This window comes from Dicentrarchus labrax, unplaced genomic scaffold, assembly GCF_905237075.1.
Source record: "Dicentrarchus labrax unplaced genomic scaffold, dlabrax2021, whole genome shotgun sequence".
NCBI lineage: Eukaryota > Metazoa > Chordata > Actinopteri > Moronidae > Dicentrarchus > Dicentrarchus labrax.
In genome coordinates, this window is record NW_026136708.1 from 1,726,152 (window position 1) to 1,742,445 (window position 16,294).

Consider the following 16,294-nt stretch of genomic DNA (forward strand, 5'->3'; position numbering starts at 1 on the left):
ATGTAGATCAACATATATAGTCAGCTGTTTCCATATCAATCACATTTGTATATAAAAAAGCTGTATATAATGTACATATAAGTCTTATTCTATTTTTATTATTTCCTTTATATCTTGTATTTTTCATTCAATGTGTATTTTCTAATCTGTTGTGTTGTATCTGGAGCTGCTGTAGCCAGTGAATTTCCCCAGTGTGGGATCAATAAAGTCCATCTTATCTTACCTTCTAACACCTGAACACCAGGTGTCCCAGTTGAGAGTGGGTAAAAACTAGTTAGTAAGCACAACAGGTCACAAAAGTTGGCTTGGAAGTAACTTTAAACTAACTAAATTATCAAAAGAATTAGCTAAAATCAAAATTAAAAGTAAAACTAAAAGTAACAATTCAGTAGGCCATATACCGACATAGCACTTGTAGACACAGTGGTCACTGTTTAGCAAATGTTACATATTCTCCTGATCTCCAATTCCAACATGTCTACACATGACTGTTTTTATGCTCATGTACATTCTTCTAAAGCCAGAGAGCAAAGACTTTAAAGTGTGATAATGGACCTCAAACAACAGAACGATGTTTACAGAACAGTTTAGCGCAACAGTACAGTACAGTACAGTAGAGTACAGTAGAGTACAGTACAGTACAGTACAGTACAGTACAGTACAGTACAGTAGAGTACAGTACAGTACAGTACAGTACAGTAGAGTACAGTACAGTACAGTAGAGTACAGTACAGTACAGTAAAGTAGAGTACAGTACAGTAGAGTACAGTACAGTAGAGTACAGTAGAGTACAGTAGAGTACAGTACAGTACAGTAGAGTACAGTACAGTACAGTAGAGTAGAGTACAGTAGAGTAGAGTACAGTACAGTAGAGTACAGTACAGTAGAGTACAGTAGAGTAGAGTACAGTACAGTAGAGTACAGTACAGTACAGTACAGTAGAGTAGAGTACAGTAGAGTACAGTAGAGTACAGTACAGTAGAGTAGAGTACAGTAGAGTACAGTACAGTAGAGTACAGTACAGTAGAGTAGAGTAGAGTACAGTAGAGTACAGTACAGTAGAGTAGAGTAGAGTACAGTAGAGTACAGTACAGTAGAGTAGAGTACAGTAGAGTAGAGTACAGTACAGTACAGTAGAGTAGAGTACAGTAGAGTACAGTACAGTAGAGTACAGTACAGTACAGTAGAGTACAGTAGAGTAGAGTACAGTACAGTAGAGTAGAGTACAGTAGAGTAGAGTACAGTACAGTAGAGTACAGTAGAGTACAGTACAGTAGAGTACAGTAGAGTACAGTACAGTACAGTAGAGTACAGTAGAGTACAGTAGAGTAGAGTAGAGTACAGTACAGTACAGTAGAGTACAGTAGAGTACAGTAGAGTAGAGTACAGTACAGTAGAGTAGAGTAGAGTACAGTACAGTACAGTAGAGTACAGTAGAGTACAGTAGAGTACAGTACAGTACAGTAGAGTAGAGTAGAGTACAGTAGAGTAGAGTAGAGTACAGTAGAGTAATACCAGGCTTTTATGTTGTTCTGTTAACGTCAGTCACAGTCACTGTTTGGGCTGCAGCTCTAAACTGCATGAGTGATGATGCTTTGAGTTTGTTCTCTGGTTTCAGGCTTTGGGGGAATTTGTTCACGTTCCACACCAACGATCACCGACCATGACACTAAAAAACAGCTGCAGAGTGGTGCACACAGTTAGATAACCAAAAGTGCCTCTTTGACTTTAACTTATCTCCTTAGTGAACATCACTCCATCCACCGTCACCATGCATCCTCCTGAGACATCTGCAAGTTCCTGTTGCTTAGTAATAGTCCTCAGTGCTATGATTAAAGTGAGCTTCAAAGCTCTGGGCACGCTCATTACTCACTGCTGGCTGCATAATGAATCCCAGGGAGGAAGCTGATTAAGAACGCCGTCCTTCATAATCACAAGTCAGGAGCAAATCAAACTCAACTCATGTTGGCGTTCATTGGAAGAATCTGTACCCTGGCCAGCTGCAGAGGGTCACAGAGGTCACCTGAGGTCTCAGCAGTCTGATATCTGCTGGAAAAACAACCTGCTGACCTTTTCTGGACGGGCGGTGTTTTCCTCGTGATGCTACGAGCTGCCAGCAGCCTCATTTGCTCTGCTTTCATGTCTCACAGTCCACACAGATTAACTTCTCTTTGATGTGTCTTTTGGGCTGACATTAAAGGTGCACAGCTTTGAAAGGCATTCTATTTCATATTAAATATTGACTTACAATCATATTCATTACACAGGCAACTGAGGATGGGCAGCTAGCTGTGCCAGCAGGTATGATATCAGACTATAGTACATATGGTACTATAAAGATCAGGGTTGGAAATCTGATTTAGGTTCTAGAAAAAAAGACGACATTATCAATATTAAATTGTGTATCCACAATTTGTTCCTATTTTGTTAATGATTTTTGGGATTCACCATTGTTTTATTGTTTTTGCTCTTCTCTGGGGTAAGAGAACATTTATCAGTCCACAAATTCTTTGTTATTACAGGAAACTGAATTCTGTTGCACCAAAACTTTAAAATCCAATTTAAAATGTGATCCAGTATAAACTTACACTTACAGGATCTATTGTCTGCAATGGAATATAATATTCTATACATAGGTATGTTTTCATTTGTGTGTAATCACCTGAAAATAGGAATTGTTGTGTTACCTTATAATGAAAGGTTTTATCTGCAGGGAGCGGGTCCTCTTCTACACTTGCTGAATACACATATATATACTGAGACAATGTTGTTTTTCTTTTATTCTAAGTTCACACTGAACTGAACCTTTCTAACAAACAGAAGGAATGTGGTGTTTGCTAATGAAGATGCTCCTCTTGTTATTAAAATTAGAGTGTGGTTTAATATCTACAAAGAGCTTCTGGGGGTGGTAGTTACTCAAGTGGCTTTTTGTGTAAACGTCAAAGGTTTATAAGAGCGTACGTGCTCAGTACATTGAGTCAAACTCTGTGCAGAGCTTAGACAGGCGGAAACCCCAGAGACAGATTCATCACAACCTGGATCATTTCAGCCAGAACCATCGGCATGGATAGATACTATTAGGGGTAATTAATTCATATTTAAATCTTACTAAGTTGATTTTGAAGAATAAATTCTAAGATTGGAACTTGTATTATGTAAGTTAATTTAATTGTAATTTTATTTCGTGTACATAGAATCATCAGAATCATTAAAATAAAATGCAGAAATTCAGAATTTACATTTTTATATATACTGACAAATTGCACAGCCCGCCTACACCATACTGCGCCATAAAAATCTTAACACATGCATTATATACATTTATTATACAATTTGATATATATATGCATTCATTCTAATTGTTATTGTTCATTATTATTTATTATGATTATCTTAGTTAATTTCCAGAATATCAGTCTTTTACATGTCATTTTTCTAATTCTGACTCTAATTTAATGCACAGCCTTAATGCACCATGAGTTTCACATGCACATATTTAATCTACATGTGAAAGCTCTTTGAATGTGCAGGGCCGGATAAAGCTGCTCAGACGACCTAATGGCAAAAAATTGCTGCTGGCCACCTAAAAACCTCCTGTTCCTCCGGCTCTCTTTACAGTTTGTGCAGTGTTCTAATGATTGGACCCCGGTTTGTGCGCAGCAGTCTGAACTGCAAGAACGCTAATTATCACACGTCAATTGCCACACAGAACTTGAGGCTTTGGGGGCCCATGGGCAGTTGCTCAATTGGCCCATCTGTGGTGTGAGACACTGCAAGCAGAAATCCGAGCTAACGCTTTCTTTACAAACCAGAACTGCAAGGCTGTCAACTGACTGGAGGCTGCTGGTCAGGCGCGGCAGCTCATACAGCTCCCTGGCATTTCTATTATCAGCCGCGTTGCACAACACGCCTTCGACTCAGCTGTGGAGCGTTGTGACTGGCAGGCCTGGTCAACGCCAGAGCAGGCTTAGGGAAAGTCATGGTGCGGGGGAGTGATGCATGAATGCACAGCGGGTGTATGTCGCCCTCGCAAAGCACTCAGCGGAGACGATGACAGGAAGTGGAGTCCCTGAGTGGATAGAGGAGACACAGGTGACGCACTGGGAGGAGGGTAATTAACGCAGAGCTTGCACGGAAACATCCTGGGCTCCCAAACATCACACCTTACATCTCAAACATATCGTAGTGTGTTTGCATGCTCAGAGCGTTGCATATGCTGGTCAAACATAAATGAATCCACGTTGATTCAGTCTCCTACACATATTAGTGCCTCATGTTAAAGCTGTAGCACAAATAAGGATCATAAAGTGTATTTACATGCCTCCGTATCCCAGCTTATAGATCAGGACTTCACCTGCATTTCAAGGTATCCAGAACAATGAGATATTAAAATTCAGGTAAACACATCCAGTATTGTGTGGAAGATGTACCAAGGACACACATTTGCCTGTAACATGGGCCTAGTTATAATACTAACCGCAAGTAGGACTTTGTCCTGACCTTGGGAAGCTTTTTCAGCTCTATTACTCCTCTAAACAGTCAACACTTTCACTCTAGTAAGCTTTAAAAGAAGGTACAAAATGAACACGTCCAAACACCATAAATTAGAGGTGAAAAACATTCTATTACAGTATTATGTCACTAAATATATATCATGATACAACACTTTCTGGGGATTGGCCTTCTTTTCCCAGAAGACATTGGGACATGGGAGCGTAGGAGAAGCACAGGTGATAAATGGTAAATTCAACTGAATTCCAGGTAGCTGCTTTAGGTTCAGGGTCCTGGTGTTGTTTATGATGTACAGACTTAATGGGACACTTTGATACACTAGAGACATTGTTCATGTTATTAGTAACATCTGTGATTTTCCTATTACAGGTCAGAATGTGTGCTCATTCAAAACTATGGATGGATAAAATGAGCATAGGGTGAGAACAGGGTTGGGCAATCGGATGAATATATATTGGCAATCGGCTGAATCCATCACCTGTTTTTTGGAACAATATTTGTGTATTTTGCGATTTCTGTAATTCTATTTTTCTCATTTAAATATCTGCCTCCACAGAATGAGAGCTGTGTCTCAGAGACAGACGTTCAGTGACACAGTACACACACTTAAAAAACAAGTAAGGAGAAACAGCTCTAGAGACAGAATATTTTCACAGCTAACTCTGAATTAAGGGTTCATTTCAACCAGTTGGATGACAGGGAATACAGTACAGGGGTGATTTACAGCGGCTCCAACCAGGACTCTGGGCACAGCAAAGACAGAGCAGGTTCAGGCCCAGACCAGAGAGAGGTCATGTGGCAGAGGAGCATGAGGGAGGTTGGGTACCACTGAATATTTCCACATCTAACAGACGGTCAGACGGTTAGCCACCAGAGTTGCTGATTGCCTGAACAGACTAACCAGGGAGGTTTTGGTGAGTTTTGGTAATTTTGTTTCTGTTGAGTTTGAGTATTTTACCATGAGTTAACAAGGCAAATAGGCATGTATTAATTTGGCTTAAAAGGTGTATGGTTGTATTGAAGAAAGTGGGTGGTGAATATTTCCTGTCTTTACATTTTATTGGGATTTTTTTGCTTATTATAAGCTAAGGGAGCTTGGAACTTTTAATGTATCGCCCAACCATAGGTGAGAACCAGAGGGGTGTAAGACACATTTGACCAACTGTACAGGACACCCAAAACAAAAAAATGACATGAACGGAACTTTAATTAGTATCATTGGTAACACCTTAACTGTTACCTGGTAACAGTTTACCCTAACATTTCATGTCACATTGGCTGCTGTGAAAAAGGTCTGTTGGTTTGAATTTACATGTGCCCTTTTGGCAGCAGAACGAACAAATTAGTTTTCATTGGTTCTCACTTATGTCCATCCTGGCAAATAGTTTAATGTGTGCAGGTTCTTAGATTTTTGCCTCCAGGACAGTACAATGGAGGTAAATATTGTCACAGAACCTGGACAAAAACAAAACCAAAAGCCTACTACCGGCACAGTCAAGCCCAAAAATGAGATTAGGTCAGTTTGGGGGTTTTTGGCGGCAGAGATGCAGTTGAAGCGTTAATGATGGCATTACAAGAGAGCGTGGGTGGATATGATGGATAAGGTCAATTACAATGAGGTATTATGTAAAATAGCAACAAAGGGAGCTGTTGTTTTCTTGCAATTGTTGTTTAGTGCTGTTGTAGATATTAATTTACATGGATAGTAAACCACAGAAAAAAATTTCACTTGAAAATTTGAAAGAAAGCTTCAATAAGAGTTTGCATGAGTGATGCAAGTTAGCAGAACAGCAGCTAGCCCTCAGGTGGACTCGTATTGACTCCCAACCCTACCAGTGAGCTCCAACGTTGGTAGGGGATGACGATTGATCCACAACAGGTACACAAACAGAAAAGCCATTCAAGACAGTTTACCAAGGTAAGAAATGTCGATTTCTTTATTACATTCAACAGTACAGTACACTGAAATTGCACATTTTCACCAGATATAGCAGCATTCTGACTGGCAAATGGACTAATCAATAGGCACATCCAAAACATTTAAACAGAAATACACACGTCCAAATGTGTTGTGGCCACTTTCTGACCACATTCAAATTCCATTTAAGCTGTTAATTTACATGCCTCATAAAACAAATTCTACGCAGCTAAAACACACCGTCCTTTCCCCCACGACTGTTTTCAGTGGCAAGAAAAGACGTACGGTCAAGTCAAACTCAGCAGCGCCTTATCTTCTTACAAGTACAATATTAAAGGAAAAATTCACCCGTTTATACTTTCACACAGTATGAGTCATTCAGTGCATTCAAAGAGTTATAAAGTGTTTCAATTTGCTTTTATGGTTTCCTTCAGTTGTCTACTTCACTTTAAGGTTTCTTTTATTACCCAGAATGACATTGTATCAGCCTCAGAGAAGAAGTGTGTACTGTGGGTTGAGTAGGTGGAGAGAGAGCCATAGCGTAGGAACAAGACAGCAAGTTTATTAAAGGTTGGATTCTTAGCAGGAAATGTCTTGTTGCTGCACTACAATCTGGTCTACTGAGCAGAGCTGGGTATCGAACTGAAACATCGTTTGTACTGAAAGCAATGTGTTGATAGAATCAAGTATTAAAAAGTGTCAAGTATCAAGAGCTGACATCAAATATTTTGACAGTGTTCAATTTGACTGCATTTCCGTAAAAATCTTCTGTTAGAACTGAAAAAAGCATTACTGTGGTACTGGTCCCAAGACTCGGGTTTTGTATCGACACTAGTATTGAGAGTTTTGCAACTATACCCAGCCCTACTGTGGAAGTTGCAGTTTAGAGAGATGAGTGTATCAACTGAGAATCAAATGGAGCCAGCAGATACAAACAGGACCATCTTCTGTATGATGAGCGGTTCTAAATGACCTGCTGCCCACTGAATATTATAAACAATGAAGCATGGTACTGTCCTGCTTTTAGAACAGTTGCCATGTTTTTCCCCTTTCAGTGGGAAGCAAAGGCCAAAACATTTTCCACATGGTGCGTCCAGTTGCCTTGTACCTTTTTGATATCCCATGGGTTATCTGTTGTTCTACTGTAAATGGGAAACAAACAGGCTCAGGGCAAGCCACACAATGCAACAAAGGTCGTTGGGTTGCTAAAGATGACCTGGGAATGAGACTTAATCAACTTTAAAAAACTGAAAGGGGTTTCAATGCAGTGGGCTGCAGCAAGAAAATGCTAGGTCATACAGCAAAAAAGTTGACCCTGACTCAACATTTGCCATAATGCAGTGGTGTCCAGCAATGCAATGTTCTGTTCAATCAAATATTTATTCTGTAATAAGAACGGCGTAATTCTACTCTTTATATTGCAATCTTCAAGATAGAGGAGAACATGATCATTGTTATAACCTTCCAGAGTACGGCTGGGTATCAAAACCTCAATACTATTTAGTGCCGACTATATTGTGTCTGCAGCATGGTTATCAAAAACTGTCAAATACCAGAAGCTGACATCAAGTGTCTGCTCGGATTTGTTGTTTTTTGGTTTACTTTTGATCAAAAAGTACAATGACTAGGGAGAACACATATGTCTGATCAAGTATTCTAAATTCAAGGTTAGCTTACTAAATATTTCTGGAAATTTCAACTGTATCCCATAACCTGAACTGGGACAGGGGTTACAATCTCCCAACCATATATACCAACTTGGTAACACATGATAGCAGTTCTGTGTATAGGTCACACCTGAGCAAGTTCCATTATTATAGAAGGCCGTGGCATACGGTCAAAAATGTAGTGGTTTGTGTTTCAACATTTAACATTTACAAAGTTGGGCTTCTTTGTCAAATAAAACAAGCTTTTGTATTCCTCAAGTAAGGACTGTTTTACCACTGAAACTCAGGTAGGGTATCGGAACTAGTATCAGAATATTTCAAACAATACCCAGCTCCTCTTCAAAGTTGTAAAATCCTGTTTAATGGTCTTATAAACCACGGTGCACAGGTGTTTGGTATCTGATAAGCCTTAAAACTCTCTTAAAACTCAAACTGGACTTGCTGTATTGTATTTAATTTTCTCATTGCTACCTGTAGCAACACGCCCCCACCAACGCAGCCTCTGGCCTTTTGTAATGCAGTGCTGTTTCATTTCTCAACATCTGCTCAAAGAAGTATACCACCAAACAACAAAACAGGCCCAGAACAGCAAGGTACTATATGTAAAGATGTGTTTTTAACAGTGTTAAAGTGTTTGAGGGTGGATTTCTCCTTTAAACCACAGAGCGATGCTCTCCACATACGTACACTGCGCTCGGCTGTATGCGCCTCTTTGTGTTGCCTGGCAGCTGAGGAAGAAACTTGAAGTACTTGGGCATCAGATCAAGGCAGGCGTCGCGGAATTTCTTGATCCGCCAGTAGTAAATGAGAGGGTTGAGGGCTGACTTGAGGTAGCACAACCACAGGACCCACGTGCTAATTTGAAAAAAGCTGTCTTTGTGGTAAAAGCCGTCGCTGAAGGTAGCTACCAGACTGTAGGCGGTAAAGGGTGCCCAGCACACTGTAAACACAGAGAAGAGGATGAGGATGGTGGTGAAGGCACGGGTCTTGAAGCTCATGTCTATGTTCATTTGGAAGGGCCTCTGCAGGCTCAGCAGGCCCAGTTTGCTGGCCTGGCTCAGACAGATGCTGTCTGGGTGGCTGTGGATGCGGATGGCGTTGTGGCGGATGGTGTTCAGGATCCCCATAAATGTGTACAGCATGACCATGAAAGGTATAAAGAAGAAGACTAGCAATAGTATCAATACATAGGCGTGGTAACCAGGCTCAACGCTGTGGCCAAATACACACTGAGGGGCCCTGGGAGGGATCTGTAGGGGAGGGGAACCAACAGCCAGGGGGAAAGAGAAAATGAAAGAGAGTCCCCATGTGACCACGATGAGCACTTTGGCTCTCTGTGGGCTCAGCTTATCTTGCTTCTGGACAATAATAAGAAAACGATCTATGCTTATTATAAGCAGTATAGCCACGCCTTCCATCACAAAGAACCAAAAGAGCATGGCCGAAACTCGACAGAAAACGTCTCCGAAAATCCACTTGGTGGTCACGACAGTAACCAGAGCAAAGGGCATGTTCAGGATGGCCAGCATCATGTCTGCAAACGCCAGGCTCGCCAAGAGGATGTTGATGGCCGAGCGCATGGCAGATCTCTGGTACACCATCAGGCACACCACCACGTTTCCCAACAGAGCCAGAAGCAGGATGGCGACCATGATGAAGCAGAAGAAAACCTGCAGAGGAAGGCTGATGCCTTGCAGGCTCTCCGGGGCCTCTGCTGTCGGCGTGAGTGGCTCCGGGGTTGACAGGGAGCCAAGGGAAGCACTCGCCATGGAGATGTTCTCCATCGACGGCCTCTTGGAAAGGTTCAGCAGCCCCGTAACGAGGCAGCAGAGACTGGCATTAATGTCCCCTGCCTCTGGAAGGGGAACAGTAGTGGAGTGAACCATTCTTCCCCAGGGTGAACAGGCATTGTTGACGGTGAGCTCACGCTAAACATGGCGCCGTAGATGCAGATATTCCCAGTTCAACGCAACATGGCGCCGTCTTCATGGCTGTGAGACCCTAAGATGTACACAAAAATGAAGTGAGTGCCAAGTAAATCAAAACGGCATGTCAGAGAGCATTATAAAACCAGATTAAACCAGCATCGTTTCCATCAAATTTCCCCTTGGAGTTGGAATGACCGTGACAGTGATCCTGTAATCCACTCAGGGTTACGCCTGCATCTCCCTAATTAATTCACACTGCTATAATCTCTCTGACCTACAGTCTCACCGAATGAGACAAAAATTATTAGTGCTGACGCCAAAAAAAAAAAAAAAAAAAAAAAAAGGTATTTAGTCTTTGGATGCTAAAAACGGTTCAAAGTGGATTTGCACTGCAGCCATTTCAAATTGATTTACATGCAAACTACTTCCCTTCCCTTATTCACAATTTGTTACTCACAGCTACAGTTCTGTGTGTACGAAAGCATGACGGATTCAATTACAGCATTATGATTACAGATAAAATGAGCCTTGGAACAGGCACATTAAGGCCTTCTATTCGTTTATATAGACTTCTCTAGAGCTCATCAAAAAATGTGTGCAGCCTGAATGAGATGATGACCTAAACAAAGTTAATCCAAAATTTGAAATGTATATATTAAATACAGAGCTGGAGTTAGGACATGGTTAGCCTAGTTTAGCGTAAAAACCAAAAGCAGGGGTTAACAGCTAGTCAGGCTTTCTCCAAAATTAAAAAAAAACATACCAACCAACTCAACATTTAAATACTTCTCATACATAACTCATTTGTTTAAAAAGGTACAGTTAACCCCAAACATACATATTTGTCCTCTTACCTGTAGTGCTATTTATTCACCTAGGTATATTCTCTCATATAATAGACCCTGGTGGGACTTGGCTTGTACTGCTCAAAGCACAAAAAAAGGACATTTGAAAAAACTTGTTTCATGTAGGAAGGATTTCTTTCTACCGAACTACACCCACCAACCACAGCTGAACGTTAGCTACCTCAGTGGTGCTAGGTGAGCTAGCTAACTTTATAGCTCAGCTACATGAAACTGCTAACAACAAGGTGTGTGGATTTTTTCGCCGCTCTGAGAAGCACAAGCCAAGTCCCATCTGGTCCCATTATGTTGTAGAGAAGGCAGACTGCGGCCGATATCTCCAAAACACAGCCACTAACACCAAAACAGTCCTGATGGATAAACAGCACCACAGGTAAGATGGAAAAATATATATATGTTTGATTTTGGGCTGAACTGTCCCTTTAATCTGTACATGAAGAGAAAACTAAAAAAAATAAATATTGTCATTTTACAGAGTTGCAGACTGGAACTATTTCTTGGCAAACAGCAGCCAGGTGTAGTGACCGTGTACAGCTTCCTAGAGTCTTGTCTTCACGGCGAGGTTGTCAGGTTTGATACCATCAAGCCTGTACACAGACCAAAACCTGTGCTCATTGACCATATCTGGAAAACAACACAGTATCCAGAGGCACAACAGAAAAGTGCTTGGTGGATGGATACACAGCTGTTCATCAAGAAACAGTTATGTTGTGTAACTCCTACTGTAAATATAACTTGTCTTTTTACATTCTGGTTTATGTATGGATTAAACAAAAGAGATACAACACGTTAATTAGTGAGCCTTGGACGGAGCCAGGCTTGCCTAAAGTCTTCATGCTAAGCTAGGCTAACCTGGTCCTGACAACAGCACAGTATTTACACAGACCTTCTCATTTCATCTCAGCAAGAAAGAGAACAAGTGCATTTCTCAAAATGCTACAGTTTAAACCAAAGTAGAGCAGCAAACCCGCAACTGGAAAACATTTATCTAAAAAGAAATAAAAAATCTCTCCTGTTTGCCTGAAATGTGATAAGAAATCCTGTTAAAGTGCTTTTCTTCCCCGCTGCCAGTAACCAACAGCCAGTGTTCAACTGGGGACAAGTCAAATACTGCAATAAAAACCCTTATCACTTGTATAAACATTGGACACTGTTATTTCAGACTGCCTGGTATCATTTACAATGGCCCAGCAGCAAATGCCAAATAATAAATGTGCAGTAGAAAAGACTCCATTTGTAAGTACTTAGTGTGATTCATTTTTACACATAAATTAAGTTTTTTTTTTTGTCCTTTTTTGTCCTGTGTGGGTGTTAAATTCCAATACAATTACATTCTATTATTATGAGAATGGTGCCTTTATGTAGCCGTGTTAAAACACAGGTTGGATGCTGCTCTGATACCTGGATATGTAGCCATTCAACAGATGGTGTTATCACCGTCACAAGACAGACAAGAGAGGAAAAGCTGTTGTAAGGAGATAAACAGGCCAGCGGCGGTGAAGTTGGGACAGACGCCGCTTTATTCATATGGTGATGATGAGCGCATTGTCTGCTGCTGTTACCCACTGCTTCATCACAATGAAGACCTGCTGAATGAAAGCAAAGTAAGAAATTGGTTTCATCTTGGCCTACTTCCCGCTCCATTCACTTCACGTTATCTGAGGACACGGGCCTTGCGGATCACAACACTGAGCAGACTGTGCAGCGGTCTACCTCGACAGGGAAGGTAATGTCACATCTCTTTCCTTCCTTTAGGGGCAGAGTGACCTAAAATGTTAAAATAGCCACTTCAGCCTCTGAGCAATCAACTAACCTGCAGTAAAAATGGATGATCGGGTACTCGACGTTCTCAAACACTGGGAATTGTTCAGATACGGTGTGTGGCAACGTAATTATGCAACGGGGAATTGCAGAGAGTGTATACCGAGAGCTTTTGAGCCAAATCTTGTAACCTTGAGTTGTTAAAGAGTACACTTTGGAGACAAAAGTGTACTGAAAACCTGCATAGATAGTCCATGACGGTAGGACTGACTAGATTATGGCAATAACAGCCTGTCAGAGGGTACCTTATTTGTTTCAGGTAGTAATGGTAATAATATAATAACAGTGAAGATGTGTCTGTGAAAGAGAAATACCTCACATATTCTATTCTCATATAGTCATAAGTGATTTCTGGACATTTACGTATGGGAGATTTGATGGAGATACAGTAGTTACAGCAGATTCTATATTAATATCTGTGGAAAAATTAATTTCTAAAATTGAATAAACTGCCATAACACATTTACAGGCATGGATTAAGTGTTGGGACTATAGATATACGGATGTAAAGAAATGCCATAACAAATCAAATAAAACTGAGCACAAGAATGTCCCTTTTATTTGAAATTCGAACAACTGTGCCAAAAGGAAAATGTACTGGTATATTCTGTAAGGGTAGTGGCTTAAAAACAAAAACAGTGTGAACATGACATGGGTTGTTTATCCAGTGAAAGACGTTTATGTTGCCTTATCAGTAAACAAGTTTGTTGTTCTTCTTTTTGATAACACAAAATTGAAAAAATAAAAGTTGCGCCAAATCACTTGAGAGGTAATTTAAGCCTTTTGGATTCAATAAAGCTGCGTATGAAGGCAAGGCTGATTACTGACTATTTAAAATGCAACTGCCTTCGTTGTTCCCCAGGGATGCAGTCTGGGTCAATATGATGTTTCTTTGTTATTATTTAGTCACTTAGTTAGAGATAGCAGGGTTTTTAAAAAAAATCTAAAATCCAGTAATTCTGAATTTTTGACAGGTTTGGTATAAAGTTGCATTTTTCAGTTTAATTTATTGATCATGCTGTAACAACTACAAAACAAAACAGGCTTACCAACTGATTGGCCAATTAATTGGTTTCTTGTCATGTGCTAGATTTTCTAAATCCTGAAAACAGAGCCAAGAGGAGGTATAGAAATCTAGTTTTCTCTCAGACCACTTGAATTACATTATGCTGGAAGGCTGTTATGGAATTTTTGCCCAATGATGCCAAAAATAAACTGCCCACCATTGCCTTTAATCTGACTTTTTAGGCCCAAAAATGACAGAATTTGACTAACTTAATGCAAATATTTTAGATTTTTTGAATAGCAAACAGTTGATTTATATTATAGTATTGATTGTTTTTCAGAAATACTTTTAGTTCACGTTTTTTACATTGCGAAACAACCTTTGGTGGCACATTTTAATGCTACAGATGCTACAGTGACATTTTAACTTTAACATTTGGTATTCAGCAGCGATTACACTCCACATATCAGGCATTCAGTTGCACATGTGAGCATTGCAACAACTGGTAGATAAATCTGTGACATGAGCTCGCAGGTGTCCTGAAAACTGACCCAATTCTTCAGAAAATCAATGTCAAACACAATTACACCTCCTTCAGACCTTCACTCCATCGACCTGAAATAATTGAGGCCAACTCTGCAGCTCACTGACCGCCTTTGCAGTTCGACATTGGAGCATCTTGTTTAGAAATGATTCGCTCATTTGTAATTTAAATCCAGCCTCACTGTTGCGTTGTTATGCCACCAAAATGGTTGAGACGACAAACTGAGTGATTCATGGAGAGTCCACGGAGAGTTCCACCTCTGTGGACGACGAGGGCAGCAGCGGGTGTTCTCAACGGAGAGACCACATTTTGCTTTCATGTCGGGATTTAGCAGACATATTTAAGAGAAATAACAGTTGAATTGCGTTACTGGCGGTTTCCACTGACATTACCTGCTTCATTCTCCCATGTCGAAGCTCAGGAGCGGCTGAAGCTCAGTCCTCCAAATGGTGCATCTCGCCGCCCAAAAAACGCGTCCTCCTCTCTCCTCCGTGTTCTGGAAACACTTCTTCTAGCAGACAAGTTAGCTACGCTAATGTGCTTTTATCACAATTTAACGTCAGCTGGGTAATTTTAACAAACAGTGCGACAGCCGGCGGTCCCGCTAACGCTACCTAAACAACTGGAGCTGAAGTAAAATCCGCATTTGGTTCAGTCTCGCTTTGTTTCCAGAGGAGCTCGAGACAGACAGCGCTGGTCACAGGGAGTGAGCTCGTGTCTTCCGGCCTGCCTTCCCATCCTCTTCCCCGCAGACAGATGTGAGGTGTTAGCGGCCCATCCTCCAGCACCGAGCGTATCAGGCTGTGTACTGTATGTGGCCCAAATTCTCACTACACTGTTACAAACTATTCGCTCACTGTGCTCTAACCTGCGGCAAGGCAGCGACACTGAACAAACACCACTTCCTGTCTGGATTTTCAAAACAAATGCCACTACAGAGCAGGGAGAACACATCTCATTGCAGCCAGTACTTGAGGCTATATGGACATCTTTAAATGAACAGACCCCCAGTAACAGGGGAGGATATGGACCCCCCAATGTGACAAAAAAAAGTAATTATAATGAAAAACATTCTCAAAATATTGACTTCAATAAATAAAAATAATGACATAATTTTAAGCCAATATATTTCAACAACTATAACAACTTCACTCACAGTTCCACAATCTCTGACACACACACACACACACACACACACACACACACACACCCAGATCAAAGTTTTTTCTTCATTTTATGATTTCTTTTCTTTCTACTCTATAGTTTCTTAATGCTTTGACAATATTGTCTTTGTTGCCAATAAAGCAAACTGAATTGAAAAGTGCAACAAAAAAAAACTACAAAAATACAAACACAAATAACCATGGAAGTGAATTTCATTCAGGGTTTAATGTGTGATGGACTCTTATGTATTGTCCTGTTTTATGTATTTACTGTTCTGTGGTTATGTCCTGCAAATAAGCTGTTAGCTAACTGTGATGCAATTACCTTTTATTGTGTGCTATCGCAGTAAAAGCGCAGTGTAATATTCCCCATACGAATTGCATGTCTAACAGGGTAGAGAAGGCTTTAAACATTATTTAAACCATTTTGTAGGGCGATACAATGACTCACACAACAGTTAAATTTATGTGTTCAAATATAATTATATATTTTTAATTTACAGAGTCTGGTTGGTGGCTAGTTGAAATAGTCTTTGGTAAGCATTTCTAACATCCCATCTATGGATCTGGCGTAAATACTCGGTAAAAAAAAAATAGGCAACTTAATCTGTTTAAGCAAAAGCAAAATGTAATTTACGTTTTAATGCACAGAAAACCCCAGAAAATGTACTGCACCTTAATTGTGTATGAACTGCCATGATTACACTGAGCACATTGTTTTTCTTTCTATTAAGTGACTGCTTTATTTTGAAGGGACAACAGCCCAGTTCCGGGCAGCATTGGTGCTCTCTGTGGTTCCATTGACGCAGCTTTGTATTCAGTGATAACTGACACCTACAGAAGCCAGTTGCATGGGCAAAAGTGGACTTTTT

The 16,294-nt window shown here is 40.5% G+C and overlaps 1 protein-coding gene across 3 annotated transcripts; it reads right to left on the reverse strand.

Moving 5' to 3' along the window:
- Positions 1 to 6,421: 6,421 nt before the first annotated feature.
- gpr63 (G protein-coupled receptor 63) lies at positions 6,422 to 15,126 on the reverse strand. Of its 3 annotated transcripts, none has more exons than XM_051409942.1 (3): positions 14,652 to 15,126; positions 12,290 to 12,474; positions 6,422 to 10,098 (listed from the first exon to the last, which is right to left on the reverse strand). In XM_051409942.1, the coding sequence occupies exon 3, from the start codon at positions 9,981 to 9,983 to the stop codon at positions 8,751 to 8,753; it is 1,233 nt and encodes a 410-aa protein (XP_051265902.1). In that variant the 5' UTR covers positions 9,984 to 10,098; positions 12,290 to 12,474; positions 14,652 to 15,126; the 3' UTR covers positions 6,422 to 8,750. The 3 variants fall into 3 exon arrangements, with proteins under 3 accessions (XP_051265902.1, XP_051265901.1, XP_051265900.1); XM_051409941.1 differs by having other exon boundaries at positions 12,290 to 12,477; XM_051409940.1 differs by lacking the exon at positions 12,290 to 12,474.
- Positions 15,127 to 16,294: the final 1,168 nt, after the last annotated feature.